This window comes from Cylas formicarius, unplaced genomic scaffold (genome assembly GCF_029955315.1).
Source record: "Cylas formicarius isolate icCylForm1 unplaced genomic scaffold, icCylForm1.1 PGA_scaffold_10__41_contigs__length_53128322, whole genome shotgun sequence".
NCBI classification, from domain to species: Eukaryota; Metazoa; Arthropoda; class Insecta; order Coleoptera; family Brentidae; genus Cylas; species Cylas formicarius.
The window spans coordinates 2,000,499-2,020,106 of NW_026844214.1; the positions used below are offsets into that span (position 1 = coordinate 2,000,499).

A 19,608-nucleotide genomic window follows, 5' to 3' on the forward strand; every position below is an offset into this window, starting at 1 on the left:
GTCATCGCGTCTCGACAGCCCCCGAAATAACGATTTCAATATGGATTTTTTTCAAATATCCCGAGCAGAATGTGTGATGAAAACCGCAAATACAAAAATTGTAGCTCTTGATGCGGCCTACGAAACCGTTTGAACCAATTAGCCACATTTTTACGATTTTTGATTTGCGGCTGATAATTTTTGCCTGTAATTTGAAAACCCTGTAGAAAATCGAAAAAATGCCTGAAATAAATGTTATTGCACTGGGTTTTGTGCGTCTGCCCGTTAAAGAATTTTGCCAATCGGATGAACGAAATTACCAAAAAAAAAATCAAGTATATTTAAAAAATACTTGGTAATATTTGATTGCGCCCAATTTTTACAGTTTAAATGTGGACACGGACTTTTACTTCTCTGCTAAATTTTAAGTTGATATCTGCAAATTTAGGACACTTAACACATTTATCATTTAGCATGGAACATCGGGAACATCCTGTACAATAGGTGAAAACCTTAAATACAAAAGTTTTTTCTGCCTATGCGGGGTATATCGCAATATAAAAGAAAGAAAGATCTGAATCATAGTCTTTCAGTTATAACCAATTTTCAATAATAGGCGGACCCTTTTTTTAGTTTTTTGAATTTGCGGAGCATCCTGTGTATTTTTGAAAAATTGAAACGAATATAAGTTTATAGCTTCTGCTTCTTATGATCTCGTAAACAGTTTTTGAAAAATGATCTTTATTGTAGACTCTTGCACGCGTGATTTTTATTTTTTTTAATACTTCCCGACCCCCCAGCCCCCCCAATTTTAACAGGTTCCGTCACGGGGCAATTTTCAGACATTCATTGTGTTTAATAGCAAGGTCCAAAAAGATGGATACCGGCGTCGGATCGGGGCCATTTCTTATAAGCTTGTGTGCCTCGTGGAGGGTTAAAAAGGAGGAAAATTTCAATTTTATCGCTCCAACGGTTCAAAAGTTGTTCAGGAAAGATCAAAAGACGAGAGCGGAGAATGGAGAACGGACAAGTAGACAAAAAAATATTTTTTGTCGACGGTGATCATTTTACCGAGATATAAAATTTTTATACGAGCGCAGATACTATTCAAAAATTCGATTTTATCGATTTTCGAAAATAACAAGCAATACATTAAAACAATTTATAATTAATATTAAGGATCTAATAGATTATTTTTCAAGATCAGGAGTATATTCTTTGATGCACTTTATATCGGACAATCTGGCGGGAAGACCTCCATCAGAGTTCACGGTGAAAAAGTACAACCACACTGAGGCGACAGAGACCTATTGCTGCTCATCTTTGGTCCGCTAGGCATGACTTTTCTCCGAATGAGAATGTCATTATTTTACATAGGTGGCCAAAAAGCAAAAAACTTGATCTTCTGGAGATATTAGAAGTGCAGGTGTCCGGTGTAATACTGTTAGTTATTTTTTTATATATTTTTGTATTTTTTGCTTCTTAATGGCAACATTTCTTGTTTCTTTTTTTTTAAGTCGTTTGAATTGAAGCCTTTGAATACGCGTTTTCTTAATTTATGTAAGTTACTTAATTATTTGCAAATAAATTGGTACATTGACAAAATGACTTCTTCCTTGATTACATTATTACATGACCAAAAGTTCTGAACTCAAATGAAAGAAAATTTGTTGCAAATGGGATAGTCAAGAGGAAAGTGAGAAATGATGCTGGTACTTCGCGTGTTTTCAAAGAGCAACACGCAGATCTAATTAGGAGTATAATCTACCACGCTTATAAACTGAATAATGTTTTAACCCTAGAAGAACCGCAAAAAAAAGAGTCGTTGTGTATTTTTTTTTTTGAAGAAAATGGAATTTCAGTTTCAAACAATTAATAATCGTCAAAGAATTTCGAAATGAGGATGTGTTATTTAAATGAAATGGAAAATTGCGAGAGAAAAATAGGCCATTACTTAGCGGAAACGTTCCAAATACTTCTTCAAATGATGACATGATTTGGTCTGAGTTGAAAGCACATATGAGAAGAAACTATACAAAACTGTACACTGTACCAAAATTTACTGATAGTTTCATAAACGTAATTCGGCAAGGGGAGCTAAAATATCAGTACAAAACTGGTCTAACTGTGAAAAACGAGTAATAAAAAAAGAAAATATTAAGCGAGAACGATTAGTGGCGGAATTGATCATTAAACTAGGTGACGACAGTAGCTACAGTGACCATTTTTTAAGTGACCGATACTTTAATATTATTATATTTAATATTTTGTACATTAATAATGATATTACAGGTAAGGGGTGTTCATTTATATTGCACAAAGTTCAAGACTTGATCAAACGAAATTGTTCTGTTAACAACATTCCTCATAAAAAATCACCGGTCAACTGGTTTGATGAAGATCTAGTAGCTCTTAGAAACAGAGTGTCAGCTGTTAAAACTCTCAGTAAAGTCTCACAGAACCCTCTTTATACAGAAGTGTATAAATCGCTAAATAAGGAATATAAACAAAAAATTCAACAAACCAAACAACCAAAAAAAAAAAAACAAAGATGTCTGGAAAATCGTTAACTATGAAAGAAATTGTGTTGGGAGATGTGATAAAGAATCTGAATTATCAGCAAATGATCTTAACAGTTTTTTTAGTTCTGTCTCGAGTAATATTATAAAGATCTTAACGGTATACAGAGTGCATGTGTTGAAGGGATTCCACTGGAGGAAACTACTTTTTTTTGCATCCGATAATTTGTGAGGATACATACCGAGCCATACTAAGATTAAAAAAATCTTATTCTAGCGATGCTTATGATATCAATAGTGTCTTGGTGAAGGGACGTGTTGAATACATTACACTGCCATTAACCACTTTATTTAATAAATGTATTGACACAGGTGTATTTCCGTCGCTGTTTAAGATTTCGAGAGTAGTTCTAATCCATAAGGCAGGTGATCTAAATGATGCTAACTACTACAGGCCGATTTCAATCGCGCCTTTGTTCGGAAAAGTTTTTGAGATCTTACTAAAAGATCAGCTAACTTCTTATATTAATAAGATCGAATGTCTTTGTGCCGGTCAGTTTGGATTTAGGGGAGGGTGTTCGACGATCCAAGCAGTGTCTAAAGTTGTGAGTGGGATAGTTGAGGGCCTCGAGGGGGGTGACTTAGTTGGTTTGACCTTGAGTGATCTCTCCAGGGCCTTCGACTGTGTTTCTCACCAGCTTCTTATTAAAAAGCTATACAGATATGGTATACGAGGTCTGCCCTTAGATCTTATAGCGTCCTACTTGCAGGGCCGACAGCAGTTTGTAGAATACCAGGATGACCGTTCATCACTTGAATCAGTAGTAAGCGGGGTGCCCCAGGGTTCCGTCCTGGGCCCGCTACTATTTACAATATACATAAATGACCTTTATCATTTCATGGCCCCCAATCAGTGCGTGATGTTTGCCGACGATACATCCTTCACTACATCTGCTAAGAGTATCGAGGAGTTGTCCGTTAGGGTTGGCATGTTGGAGGACAGGGCTAATGTCTGGTTCGAAAATAATTATCTTAAATTAAATTTAGACAAGACCCAGAGTATTGTGTTTTCCTCCAATTGCTTGGTAAATAGTGGACAGTCCGTCAAGTTGCTTGGCATTACGATCGATGATAGTCTAAATTGGAAACAACATATCTCAGACCTGAAAAATAGATTGTCCAGTAACATATTCGTTCTTCGACGACTGAGAGGCCTGATAGGAACAAGGACTCTGCTTATGGTCTATTTTTCTTTGTTGCATTCACACTTATGCTATGGCACGGTACTGCGGGGTGATTCCTCAGCTGCTGTGGAGATTTTTAGAATGCAGAAAAGGTCCATTCGAGTCGTTGCTAATATAGGATATAGGGACCATTGTCAACCTTATTTTAAAAAATTCAAAGTGATGCCCCTTCCTTGCATCTATATCTACTACCAGTTATTAGAGATACAGAGAACGAAAGGAAACTTTAGCGCTAATTCCGATTGCCATGCCTATTCAACTCGTTCGGGGGATCTCCTTAGACGGCCTAGGTTTAGACTGAGGAAGTCTGAGAACAACTCATTGAACCTGAAATTGTATAATGTTTTGCCAGGTACCGTGAAAAAGATGAGCAATAGAAAATTTGAACATACTATTAAAGAATTCCTGCAACGTCATTGTTTTTACTCCCTGCGAGCATACATTGACACTGTCACTGGTATCGGTGCGCTATAAAACTGTATAGTACTGTCTAATTTTGTTTGTATTAGATGTGTGTTTTTATGTTATTTATTAATTTGATTTTATTGCACTTGGATATCACTTCTGACTTGCTACAATTGTACGTCCCTTTTGTACGAAACGTAGTCAATAAATGAATCTATCTATCTGTCTATAAGGGATTGCGGTTTTGGCGTAATAAACAGTAGAAAAGTTAATTACGAGATCGGTTTTAAAACCACTATAATTCTGGTGCTGATATAATTCGATCTCAACTTTGTCCCTGTGGACTGTAGTGTACTCTCAATTTATGCCACAAGTGTGCTATTCTTCTAATGGCCACGACTGCTATGGCCAGCTTACGATGAGTGTAACATATACAAAAATCCTGAAGAATGCCTTCCTTAAAGAAGAGTCTGGACTAATCCATCATCCTTCAGGTTAGTTAATATATACAAAAACGGGAACAATTTCTAAATATTGTAATAAAATGACCACCGATTCTTCATACGACTCCCGCAATTATCCTATACGGGATATCCGATCCCATCCGGCCTGGTTACCAGCGTGAATACAGGACATTCGGAAACCGTGCTAACATATACATAATGGAATAACACATCACAAATCAGGGTACATCCGCGTAAAACGAACACTACTTCTCGAAACAAACAACATTTTCTTTAAACGACACTAATTTCAACCGATTTCTACAATTTTATTGGAACCGGGCAGGAGCAACGTCCGCCACGTGCAATGGTTCCATCGAAAGTTCGCTATTGTTTCTTCATGTCTGACGTAAAAGTCTATTTTGACATCAGCCACGCAACCTATAATGTCACGGCGGCAAATTCGAAAACGACCACATATTTAACTTAACACGGAGAACAACTTCTTTAAGATGGCGGGAAAATGCAAAGAAATTACTGATCTGTACCAGTTACTTTATTAACATTAATATTTTAAACGTCGTTATATAATTTAACAAAAAAAAAAACATCATCACTGTCGCTTTTGTACAAATAAAATATTATAAAATCTACGTCTACATTATTTAGTAAAAAAAAAGCACTCGTTTTGCGATGATTTAAATCAAATATCAGCTAGTTTTTCGATTAGAACATTCCAGTGTGGTTTTTCCACACGGATGGAAAAGAATCAATCTAAATCGGATTTTAATGTGTGCCGATTATTTGACAAAATAAAATTGCCTAAACAACGAAACGTTACTCACGTCACTCGAAGTCTGCATTTTTACTTTTGATTACCGCATATTCTCTTACAGTCTTTTCATATCTCTACGTTAAAGACAGGATAGATTCAAAATTTTAATCCGCCATGGTATAGTACTGGGGGGAATTATTTTGCGGTTGCTCTATATCTACGTTTAGTTTGAAATGACTTTAATTAGACATGCTCACAATTCATAAACATGTATATATTTATATATTCCATAACGACAAATACTGTGTTCCATTTTCGAAGAATTTGTCTAATAGTTTGAGTGGCCTTTGGGGATAATGGTGAATTTTCGAAAAAAACGTTATAATTAACATCTTAGAACTTTTTGAACGGTTTATATGACTCAATTAACAAGTAGCAACTAAGAGCAGCAAAACTAAGTACTTTTTTAATAGTACTAATGTACAGTTGCCACTTTGATCTAGACATAAATCTACATTACTTCAAAGCTCTCTTTCATATAAAGTTCCTAAATTGATCGACAAATTGCTTGGAAATTTTTAAAATCACTTATCCTTAATAAGTTACAAAAAAAGATTAACAGCATATATTTCTGATAATAATTGATTGTTTAGATTGATGTCCACGAATGCCTTTTCACTCGTTTTCTTCGTGTGTAAAAGGTCGAGTTTAAAAGCTCCATTTTCTTTTTGCTTTTTGGATAATAAAGTAATCATAATTATTATAATTTTTTCAGCTGTAGATTAAACAAAAGAAGGGAATACTATTGAAAGTAAAAAAAAAAACATTTCAACAATAAGTTTTATAGTAATAAACTCAAGAAAAACAAGTCAAGATTCGTCTTTTACTGTAACATAATTATGCTTAAATAAAAATTGTTTCTGAATTAAAATTTGTGTTATTAGTTAATATCATTGTTGTATTTTATGGGCCGAATCAATTGCGATAAGAAAATTCCACACCAAATTATGTTCGAAAATCAAATAATTTTTTTTAATTTCCAAATATTCTCCGGGAGATTATGCATTTGGCACTAGTAAATCGAATATCATTATAAAGTCATTATAAACATCAAAAAATTTCCAGTATAATTTGCTGTTAGGTACCTAGAAGGAAAAAAATGCTACTAACAGAAATCTGTTGCCATGATGGTTTTTTTAAAAAATTTCTTCGTTTGTCTTTTAATTTTGGCGTTCTTTTGTTGAGAGGAGAGATTGAGAGAGGTGGAGAATGGGGTAGATACATTGGACTCGAAGGGACGGAACACAGGTAAGACAGAGGGTAGCTTACTTCGACCCAAGGGCACGATAGGGAACGTCCTAGGTCATCTTGATTCGACCTTAGGTCTTGAAGGGGCACGTATTTGTTCGGAGAAACTAATTTGACTAGTTTAAAATCTATAATTTTTTATTTGTAAAATGTGACAAAAAATAGTGCAAATTCATGGGTCATATGTTAGAGCATTACCATTAGCATTTTTTTATTTTTTTATTAGTTTATTCAGGAAAATTACAACAACGGCACCCACAATGTATTCTCCAGACAAGTCACTATCTATTACGAACAAAACAATTATTTATATATCAATTTTATATCCGGAAAAGTCCTTAGGGCTGTAAAGGAGTTTTCTTAGCGAAATATGAAGCATACGCTAAGCCCAAAACTTGACAAAAAGTCCACCTCTCCCACTTTAAAACTAATTCAATCATCAGCACTATTTGTAAAGTATCGCTGCTAGTTTTTTTTTCGCCCGATAAAGAAAAGATTTCTCGAATGTAAATCCAAAGGTCGGTTATTATCACCTTAAACCCCAAAGCATTTTTACTCGAAGATATTTCCTTAATGTTAGTCTAAAAAATTTGACAAAAGCAAATATTGTCACCCCAATATCCAATCAAAGTCGCCCGTGAAAGAAACGTAGCTGCTGAAAACTTATTTTAGGTTTAGCACGTTTTCTAATGCAGTGATACTTGCCTATAGTTCTTGGAATGTACACACCTCATTTTGTTTTCTTTCTCTGGGCCCATAACAACACAATAAGAAATGAAATAAAAAATAGAATATCGCAAAAATAAGTCTTTAACACAGTGAAACCCGCAGTAAATAGACTACATAAACTTTACCGTTGCCATGACAACAGTGGCACTCACGGCCCAACTTGGCCTGCTGTTGGTTTACTTCTACACTGCTGATAGCTTAGGGCTACTACTTTAATACGTATCTATTGACAATTATGGTGTCCACATTTCTTATAAAAATGGACAATAATTTAATTTGAAATTGATTCTCATGAACCATTATATTAAAAATCTCTAAGATTACAGATTCGCCCCCTAAACCACCAGGCCACCGAGGCCCCTTGATGGCTAATTGTGAATTTTTTCTTATAAATCATGAAAATGAAAGAATTTTTTTTGTTGCTTATTTTTTTGCGTTAAATTTTTAAACAAATATTCGGAAATGGAACACCATCTATGGCAAATACAATTAAACAACCACGCGTATATAGGTAACATTACGCTATTTTGTTTTAGAATTAAGGCCTTTAACCTGTATATTTAAATGTAAAACAACAAGTTGATCTAACAATGAACGCCATTTTGTTTATTTCTCGCCACCATCTAATTACGATTATAACAATGCAGTCAATAACAATAACGAACGATAAACATACACCGTAACCACCGTATTCGTAAAATTTCATTCGGCACTATAAAAATATTCTTAAACGCTATGGAAGCAGGGGGGACTATTCATATACAAACACGTTACATTGTTATACACGAAGGACCACACATTTTCAAATTTTACTTGGTTATAGGTATTGTATTTTTACATGTAGATATATCAAAGTGTTTTGCTAGATTAGTAAGTAGCGAAATATGTCACATGTCGATGGAAAGCAAGTGGACGTGTAACTAGAACGATGCGAGTCTTCGATTTCTGTATATTCTATCTACCTATACAAAAAGTTGATATTGTTTTGGTCGGTTTTGCTCTCGTTGTCTCTAATCGTGATAAGCGTCAGAGCCAAGCGTTTTTGGAGTCTGGGGTGTTTCTCAAGTGAATGGACGAAACTTTAGGCAGTAATCTTTTAAAGTTTAAAGTTTTCTTGGCAAAAAACAAATTCTTAATTGTAGAATAACTTCAATATTTAAGTATTTTCAAGTTAAGGACACCAGTTTCAATTAAGAATTTCAATATGCTTGAAAAATAAATAGAAGCTATTCTCAAGATATATTTTTCATTGTTCTAAAATGTTTCAATTTTTTATTCTCAAATTATCTCTTTATTTGGATAGCGTTACCTCCTTAAAATGATGATATATAATTTTAGAAGGAGAAACAATGAAAATTCTCAATGTTAGAAGATATAAGTTTGACATCCTAAATTTGAAAATGCTTTTAAAATACAATGAGAACTCTTACACCGTCGACTGTATCCACGATTTGGAAGTGCAAAGAAAAAATCATTCAGGCTGAAGCGGCACGCAGTTCTAGTAAAAAACGTCTTAAAAATGTACCACTCTCTGGACCCATCGTAAAACTAAAAGCAGAAAAGTTTGCTGAACAGCTTGGCATTATCGACTTCAAGGCTTCTTCTGAAGGACGGTTGGGGGACGTCAGAGACATGGTATAAAATATGGACAGATAACGAATAGCTGGAGAAGACGTGGCCAAAACTAGCAGAAAAGTACCCTGCTGACGACATTTTTAATGCTAACGAAACTGGTATTTTTTACAAAATGACGACAGATAAAACTCTTAAATTTCGAAGCGAAAGGTGTGTGGATGGAAAACTTTCTAAAGAACGTATAACAGTGTTAGTAGCTGCCAATATGAGTGGGAGAGAAAAAAGAAAGCTAGTCGTGATTGGAAAATCAACTAACCCACGATGTTTTAAGAACATCAAGCATTTGCTGAATAACTGCCCTGCACATCCCAATATTCCAAATCTACCGAATTGCAGCCGATAAGAGTCGATACAGGAAACACATTTTAATGGAAATGATGGAGCCCGAAGATAAATTTTCAATTAATATGCTGGATCCAGTCAAGTTTATTAGTAAAGCTTGGAAAGAGGTAGCAACAGAAACAATTCAACATTCCTATCGTCATGCAGGACTTATTACCTAGACAGAATGCGAACAGGACTTGGAAGATGATCAGCCACTATGCGAGTGGATAAAGCAGTTTCAAGATGGTGATAGACCAGGATTTGGCTACAACAGCAGACTTGACAGAGGAAGCCATATTATAAGAAGCAAGGAAGGATGAGGAAGAGCACCAAGAGGAAGAAGAAGATTAAGAAATTGATCTGGGACCACCATCCAACACGCCCTTTATTCAGTTAAGCTGCTAGATAATTTTTTATGTATCATGGGGAAGATGCCCCTCCCGAATAAATGATACAGGCCAAACTACGAGATGCGTATTGGCATACTAAAAAAATTCAAAAGAAAATGACCGATTATTTGTAAGTACATTTTAAAATATGTATATAAAATAATTAAATATTACAGAACACATATGCGTATTGTTATTTTGCCTATAACTCTTTGTAAGGAAAAAAAATAGTCGTTTCAATTTCGCTATATAGAGTTTCGACTGTATACTTTCCATTAGAGAATATAATGGGAAAGTACTGTTTGGTTTGGTCATATGTACTCCCAGTGCAGTTCAGTTTTTCCAGCTGTAAGGTGTAAGAGTTGCGCAACAGTAAATACAGGAGACAGATTGAAAAGTTGGGGACTCCAAAGACCGTTATAAAAAGATTGAAAAGTATGTATTGAGAACACTATTATTACTACATTTACTACCTACATCTTTTAAGTATGTTGCAGAGGGTAGAGATTTTTTCCAAATATATCTGAAATCCGAATTTTGAGAAATTTGCGCCTAATGGTTTCAAGTTCTTCTGCAGGCTGTAACCCTGGGGGCTGACCAACAATAATAAAAAATATTTGTATGTAATGTATATGGATTCTTGGATACAGCACCATAATCAAATACGTGGTATATTTTTACAAAACTAGATACAGACCAAAAAATATCACGACACAGTCTTGAACTAGTTGCTTTTGTTTAAACTTTTAATGTGTTTAAGGCTAGGAAAGAATGTGTGCCGTAATTTTGTTTACATTAAGTGTAGTTCTGTATTTTATTTGCTTGAGTTGAACAAATTAATGCGAATAATATAAATATCTGCTTCGGCATATCTTCTTAATCAAATGTGTTATCACTGGTCTTTAACAATGGTAGAAATTTATTTTTTTCATAATTGTTAATCTACCTCTGCAAAGTCCAATTTTAAAAGCATTTGTTGGAAATGATCAAAAATCAGCGTTTCATTAAAAAGATGAGCCGAAAAATATTTATATTGTTTGCATGTATTTTTCTATCTCCCAAAAAATAAGTTTTCAAATGGTAGAATGGTCAAAATAGATTATAAAAAAAATTTACTTTATGAATATAGAACTGTAACTGAAATAAAGGTATAACTTGTTGGATGGAATTGACATATTGATACATTTAAGGCAACTATATGAATATTTATGAATATGTATCTAACTAATTTAACTATCAAAAATTCAATATAAAATTATGCTCATTTAAATGGCGTATTTTTATTTGAATTCAAGTTGCTAAATAAGCTTCTTTTCTTTTCTTTTTTTTTTCTTGCTCGTACATCTTAAGTTTATAAATCTCGAAGTGCTAAAAAATCATAAACATTGATTATGGGGTTTTTGCGGGGTGTCACTGCAATTAATTGTTTTAACCTATTTATTTTTAATTTGACTCCCAATATATTGCACAAACACTGTTAAATCACCTTCTACACTTGCCCCATACTCTTGAGAAACACTCTGTATGACGTTTAAAGAAGAAGAACCGTCGACGTTGTAAAAGTCAACATAATGTCTGGGCTGCAAAAGAACCAAGTTCATGAATGCGGAATAAAATTATAACAATAACAAATAAGACTATTTACAAATTATCAGGCTCTCATTCTGCTCTGTATGTGCTTGTATACTGTTTGAGGGAAGCGGAGCTAAAGGAAATGGGTGAATATTGACTCGGATGACTGATTGTTTGGCGACTCAGGTTGTTCGCCCCTTTGCTGCGCTCCTCTCAAACAATGTATAAGCTGGTACAGAATAGATTGCAAGTGGAAGTTTCCTTTGAAAAATAACTTAATGACCAAATATGATAATGAATAATAAAAATCTTAATTCAGACTTTGCCAACATGCGAGTGCATATTACGAGTTGTTATGATGATAAATCGTATTCAAATTACCTAGGATATTATTGTGTTAGCATAAAATACTTTTTGTTCATCCCAAAGTGCAAGCATATAAAATTGAAAATCGAACACAAAAGTAATACCATAAAGTTTTCACTGTAACAGCAGAACATGTTTACTAGAGGTATAATCCCAACTAAAGTATGTTTCTAAACGGTACGGACTGATAAAACAAGAAGATTCATTGATTACGAACAAATGTTAGGCTCGTACACGGGGATACGTAAATAATAAATGTGGTTGATGGTTATAGTTCTGAAATAGATAGAACAAAATCCGTACATCCGAGATATAAGGCGTTTTTCAATTTTCGGGCCTTTTTGGAAAATTGCTCATAAGTTTCAGGGCATTTTTTGAGGCAAATGCAATGACGTACTCAGATTTTTCATAAATGAATACAAATTTCTTCTTTCATATAACAATTGTAGTTGGCTATGGTCTTAAAAAATGCCCATGATTTGCTGGTATAAGAAACTGTTTTTTCGTTTTAATTCACTTGCTATAAATCTACATACTTATATTATGGAAAAAAATTGTTTATCATGCAAAACAACTACTGCACAACAAATTTTTATAAAAATGAGATTATTTATGTTTTAATAATTCGGTATAAAGGACGTTTTAACTAACGAAGACAGAATTGACCTAAAGTCCGATTCCAATGACATACTACTGAAATGAATAAATTACTGGTGAGTCGTCATATATATAACATATAGCCCCAGTGGTTTCCAAAGAGGTCCGTACTCCATATTAGGCATGTATTTTCCTCACTTTACCTATTTGCCTGTCTGATAAGTATTATTCCAAATATTTCATTACAAAAACGTACCGAAATATAAAAAAAAAATCAGCGACCTATAATATTTACAACCCATTAAAAGTTTACGTGTAACTGCGTATTTACATCAGTATTTTCCCTAAAGCGTAAATAATAAACGCAGCTTCGTTGCTCCGCTACTTACTATAAGCCTATATAAAACTTTTCTCAAAATGTAAACGGTAATTAAAACCCTTTGATTATTCCGTAAGCTTCCAACGTCGACAACAACAGATACAGGATCCACAGGGAAAATAGTAGGGCGGAAGTCGCGTATTTTAGGCAGGTGGGCCCTCCTAGTTCGCCGCCAACCACCTTCGACCTTCTTAGGACTAGGATCAGGATGGCGACCGCCGCTTCCGTGCAGAAAATCGTCACGGAAAACGCCAAACTGCAAAATGGAGGACGATCGGTCTACAGAAAACTCTTTGCTATGCAAATAATAATATCCAAAAATTAATTTTTCTAAAGGAAAAGGCAAAATTTCTAAAAAACAAGCCGAAATTTAGGTAAAAGTTAGGTTCAGTTGGCTATGGGAAAGAACAGTTATTTTTGGTTGTTTAGTTGAAATGTTGTAGAGCACTGTGGACGATAGAACCATTTGGGAAGGAAAGCTTGTCTACTTTTTTTCTTGATATCTTCAGTATCCAACCTATCTCACTTTTTTTTATGTGGATTTGGATTAATTTCGAAATCCCGAAAAATTTATTAAATATTTTGCAGTGTTTAGTAAAATTTCTTATACAAATTTCAATACAATACATAACATAACTTTTTATAATTTACGTTTTTTATCAAAAATCATCCAACCTATCTCAGTTTTCCTTATGATAATGATTAATATTTAATAACTATTATAGTAAAATAACTTATACTCAGAAAACTGTAATGTGTTTTACATAATAGTCAATACAATACATAACTTAACATTGTATAATACGCACCTTAAAAATGTTATATTAAACAAAGAAACTAAAAAAATCGAAATTTGAGCATCACTTGTGTATCCGAGGTGTTATTTTTGTAACAAAAGAAAAAAATCGTTCTTAATCTACACTGGTGGGTCGAATTGTAACCAATCCACCATAGGGCCATTCCTAAAATGTTTTGAGACTTATATTTTCAGCTGTTTCAGTTAGAGGGGCAAATCATCTTCAGAGTCTTTGTCAACGTTTTCTGTAATTGTTCTTGGCAAAATTTCTAAGATATTTTTAACAAGTCGCATTTTTGATGTTCCAACGGAAATTATTTAAGAATTTGGGGATTTTTTGGGATTTCTGAATGGAAAATGTACGGAATTCCAGGATTTGAAACACTAGATAATTAGTGTTGGCTTGTTCAGCCAACATGAAACTACATACTACAAAAATCAGTTCAAACACCCTCTATATTCGTGTTACAATTGGCTTTTACTTAAGAGAAAAATCTGATTTAGGATGGAAAATTTCACATTTTCAGAAATTCAGCCCTATTTCTCAGAAAAAGTAAAACCCATTTTTTCTATTTGGTAGCCTTTTGTTTCGTAGGGATGAAAACAAAATGGAATAAAATTAATTCAAAGGACAAGCATAAAGAAAACTAATTTTTAAAAAATAAAAAAGAAAAAGGAAGAAGAACACAAAAATTGCGGTAGCAATATGTCATTTACTGATAAAGTAACACATATTAAATAAATAAATAAATACGGCAAAACCCGTTTCTTCTGCTTGGTAATCTTTTCGGCGCTTCGAAACCATAATTAAATAATAGCATAAACAAAAAAAAAATTAAAATATTTAAAAAAATAAAGAAAATCATTAATATTAAAACAACATTTTTAATTTTAATTATCTTGAAGAATATAAAAATTAAAAATAATTAGTCGGATAGTAGCCAAGATATGACAAGTTTCAAATACAGGTTTCTAACTCGATAACCATAGTTTTGCCGCTCATCTATAGATGGCAGCATGAAAAAAAAATCACAGTTTCCGGTAACGTACTTTCCGGGATCAACGTTGAATGGACGTCCCTGGATGCCGTGATATATGGCCGCTATGGACCACGCTACGCCGATTCCCAGGAATACGTTGACAGCGTTGCTGCCCGTGACGTTCCCCACGCTCGCGTCTGCGTGTTTGTCATGGATGGCGGCGACTTTGCTCGCGAACGTGTCTGCGAACGGAAACCAAAAAACACCAGCCTGAGTATTAATCACTCTGGGAAGACAAAAACCTCAGCCACAATGAACAAATCCAAACTTTAATAATATAATAATAATAATATATTTCTTTGTAAAAAAAGGCGATGGAGTTTGATAAATTACACCACAAATCAAATTTTGACAAAAAGGCCCACTCTCGATTATAATAACGTCCACTAACACCTTTCTAAAAGAAAAATGTTAGCGAGAAGGTCCTAGGTCTACAACCACATGGATTCCCGTTTTGTAACCAACCGTTTTGACTGATCCTTCTTTTCAGGAGTGTAATGATGGATACAAGTGATTAATAGTTGAATACGATATGGAGGAATCTCTTAGAGTTGAATCTATATCTTCTTTAATGTAATTGCGTGGAAAACCTTTCTTAACGAAGACTATTGATACTGTGTACATACAAGCTCGGTAGGAATGGTAGCGTAGGACTCCGCTCCAAAAGTAGAGCTGGTGGCGCCACATTTTGGTCAGGCTGGAAACTTTTCACCCCACCCTCGCGTGTGTTTGTCATCTTAACGTCTACATAGAATGTAAACCTGTTGTCTGCTTGTTCCATTGTTGACGTACCAGCTACGTCTTCTACCCTTCGTTGATCATTATTTCTACCTCATGAATAATTATTTTTGCCATACTTTTTACTGTGTCCGATCTGGTTGCATTTATTATTCTTTCCTGTTCTTGAGATCCCTCTCTGGAATCGGCCGCGTGACGTTATACTTCCAGTATTAGTTTCCCTCGTTTACAGATTTCACATTCTCAACGGATTTTTCCATTTCGGGTAAAGCATCTTCTACATCAACTAAACGTGCGTGCATAGAAATCGGCACCATTGGAAGCTATGGTTATTAGTCAGTGGTCACTGAGAAGAAGACTGAAGCAAAATAATTCGACCCCAAAAACAACTGCAATTGGTCCAAAACTTACTCCAGTTCATCGACAAGCAAGCCTATGCTACATTGATCAGTTCTGTTCTCAGATTAGACCAGAATATGAATTTTTGGTAATGACCGACGAAAAAAGTGTACCGAAGACCAGCAGATTGGGGTGCAATTTCTATGGACGCAAGAACCGACCCTGTTTTCATCCATAGGGTACCATATGTCGACTACATTGAAGAATAATTCGTTTTATGTATGACAATGCTAGGCCGCACACCTCAAGGATCGTGCGAGATTACATTGCAGAAGTAGGTTTTCGAGTTATGGAGTGGCCAGCATGCAGTCCCGACCTCAATCCAATGGAAAGTTGATGGAACGAGCTAAAACGGAGAATTCGACTTCGTACCCCACCCTCGATCCCAGAGGTTATTGTAGCAGTAGAGGAAGAGAGAGATCATACCCACTACTATTTGTTTTTAGTAATTAAAAAAAGTTAATTTGACTCGTGCAGTTATTTTACTATGATAATCGTAAAAAGCAAAAATTAATTTTAATCAATTTAAACTCGTATTAAAGCATGTTAAACTGTCTTTCAAACAGTATTTTTTTATCTGATCGGTGTCTTCTAAAAGAAAAATGAAATTGTCAAAAGTTCACAATGGGCATTGTACATCTCGGCGAACTTCAAAGTTACGAAAACTTTGCTAAATTCAATTTTTTTTGCAAGTAATAACAATTGCCAATTATATTGTTTCAAATATCTGAACTTGAAACTCTCCCTCTACAGTGTTTAAACCAAATTATGCCATGTTTTATAGTTTTTCATTTACGGCTAATTACTTACCCACGAAAACGGCAATTTACAGGATTTCTTTGTTTTTTTTTTACAAATAATAATGGACACACCCTGTACATAATCCAAAAAATGCCGCAAGTTAAAGAAGATGGCCCTAGATCTGCCACGTTTCTCGGTATATGAAGTTTTTGAATAGGATAAATAGTTTTCTAGAAAATACCTCTTTTCTGAAACCATGCGGTACAACGTAATAGTGAATGACGTCATCGCGTCTAGATTGAGTGCGATTTTCAAATGGATTTTTTCAAATATCTCGAGCAGCGTACGTGACAGACGAAAATCGTAAATACAAAAATTGTAGCCCCTGATACGGCCTATAATACTGTTTTCAAGGGATTAGCTATTTTTCTACGAATTTTGATTTACGATTAATAATTCACCCCCAAAAAGAACAATTTTCAGTGTCTTTTAGATTTTTGTCCATAACTAAAACACCTTGTATATAATCGAAAAAATGCGTGAAACAAAAGTTATAGCGCCGGATCTCACACGTATAAACTAACCAAAAAACGAAAGCGAAGAACGGACAGATAAAAAATTTTTTTTTTCGACGGTGATCATTTCTGTACCAACGGCGATCCCGAAAAATTCGATTTCATCGATTTTTCGAAAGTAACAAGCGGTAAGTTGTCTTCTTGATCTACATCTTCTCCTGCATTTTTTAATTGGTTGCCCAGCTTTTCAGATTCGTTGAAAATTTCGGTAGGATCATCTGTCACCCTGCAAAAATGGCATAAAGCAAAACCTGCATTTATCAAATACTTGTAGCATTGACTCATATCTCATTGGACCTTTTTATTAGCTTGAAACTTCCAACTTCTTTCTGTGAAACTTGAAATATGTGGTCTTAACATAATTTTATTATTCTCGATTTTTGTGAAACACGGACTCCTTTGCTACCCTGTTAATAAAAATGAACCAGCTTCATTAAATGTCACACCTTATTTTCTGTTTTTTCGTTTATTAATTACTTAAATTAACAAACTTAAATTGTACGATTTATCGCAACGTTAAGACTGATAAGTCGTCAGACAATTGTTTGGCTTGAATGAAATCAAACCTGCTTCTACAGACTTGTCTAGCGATAAGTTGTGATGTGTCGTCCTGCTGGAGAGTATATTTGTGAAGGGTGCATTTTATTTAATATTATAATATAATACTATAGGAATTCAGTGAGTTAATTAATGAATTAAAATATGTCGGACCTACGGCTCATGTCGAGGGACTTCCTCACAGACTTCATTAATTTATATAGAGAAAATCCATGTCTTTGGAAGGTGAACTCTAAAGAATACTAGGACAAGCAAAAGAAAAATAAGTAATAAAAATAATCAACTTATTGCGTACTTGTTTCCGGAGAGAGTTAAAAAAAATAGAAGTTCTCAATCGGGTATGGGTACAGATGATTGTACAAGCGAAGTCTCTGGTAAGTAAACAACTTTATAATGCTTCATTAGTGTTATTTTAACCTAAGAGGTGATCTAATTAATCATATTATTTTGTCAGTTTACTTAACCTTCGCCATTAAAATGTCTCACATAAAACTTTCTAATTTCATTAGCTTCTTGTGTAGTATTTCGATTATGTAATGAACTTCTGACTGTGTCCAATCTTCTTCGTCTAGGGACTCTGAAGGATATATACAAATCAGAACATTTTCTTCTCGATTAGTTGTGTAAAAGAGCACTAAATCTGTACTGTCTAATTTTAAAATGCTCTCTGTCTGAAGGATTCTAAATCTAGCTGTCATTATACTAAAAACGTTCTCGATGACACTGTGTGACCTAGACAGACGAGAGTTGAAAATTTTTCTTTCTCTTGACAAATCTCGCAAGCCAAACGGATTTAGTCAATTCTTACGCAGTGAAAATGCTTCATATCCAATGAAAACCCAAGGAAGCTGCGTAGAACAGGTAAGGAGGAGGTAATTGCAGTTCTTCGTTAAGGAGTTTTTCATAAAACTTAGTGAATAACACCTCAATCTCAATTAGTTCTTAATTCGCATCAGCAATTGCCATTAAAACTAGGCAATTATATCCCTTATAGTTCCAGTAGAAACAAGCAGAATTCTACGGTGGCGATATTCTTATGTGTTTCTATTAACAAAAATGTAGAACATTATGTAAAACCTTTAAGTGTAAAATAAGTTTTTAATCTAAATTATTATTTTTTTGGGTGATAGCAACTTTACCGAACATGAAGAAAATTCAAATACACCATCACAAACAGCACCACATACTCTATCATCCACCGCATCCACGTCATCATCAATTTCCGGAATGAGTGTGAAAAGAAAAAGTCCGAAGAGTTTTAAATATTGTTGCAAGTAAACTTCAAATACACAGCTTTCGGCCAGCATATAGCTGAAGGTCTTCAGGAACTGACCTCTGATATCCACATATTGCAAAAAAAATTATTAATGAAGCAATAATTCAAAAATTTGAGATAGCACACTAAGAACTTCTGAAATACACACTTGAATCAGGTTGTTGAAGTTAACAGATCGAAACCACAAGCTGCCTCTGGGGGATTGACTCCAATAATTCATGGAACTTATACTTTTTCGTATAATCTATAAGGGCTTAATTCTTCCACAGAAGTTAAAGCAGGATCGATAGGGCAAGCAAACAATGAACTCTCACAATCGATTTGGGAACATTTTAAGTACTGTTTAAATAAAATACTTTAGATTCGAATATTGATTCTTTGATGCTTTGTAAATAGCTCAACATGTATCGGGTATAATTTCACCAAGTGCTCGACGAGATATCGCACATGAAAATTTTAAGTCAGCATAGCTTCTTCCTGTTGCACTGAGCTTCTCATATGCTGTTATTGCTTTTCTCATAACTGTATACATCCTTTCGATTTGCTCATACGTGAATAATCGAACAAATCCTCAGGTTCTAATCGAAGCTCATCTAATAAATTAACGTGTGATAATTGTTGTCGCTTAAGTATCCATTCTTTCCACCACTTGGAACGTTTTCTCTTTTTTACTATAGTAGCAACAGCCATAGCACACATTAATAGCACGTCAGCCATATCGATGTTTAGTAACCCGAGTGATCAACAAGACAAGACTGAATAGTTAGTGCTAAGTGGATAGATAGATAGTTTTATTCACAAAGCCCAGTATGTATACAGTG

At 34.4% G+C, this 19,608-nt stretch overlaps 1 protein-coding gene across 2 annotated transcripts in view; it reads right to left on the reverse strand.

The window, feature by feature from the left end:
• Nucleotides 1-5,136: 5,136 nt before the first annotated feature.
• The window catches only part of LOC132698459 (sodium/calcium exchanger 3), a 204,683-nt gene continuing 190,211 nt past the window's right edge, over nucleotides 5,137-19,608 (reverse strand). For both annotated transcript variants that reach the window (XM_060664525.1, XM_060664516.1), the window contains exons 6-7: nucleotides 14,511-14,682; nucleotides 5,137-12,920 (exon numbers count right to left, since the gene is read on the reverse strand). In XM_060664525.1, the coding sequence (XP_060520508.1) occupies nucleotides 12,716-12,920; nucleotides 14,511-14,682 (377 nt within the window). In that variant the 3' untranslated portion in view covers nucleotides 5,137-12,715. The remainder of the gene's footprint in view (nucleotides 12,921-14,510; nucleotides 14,683-19,608) is intronic.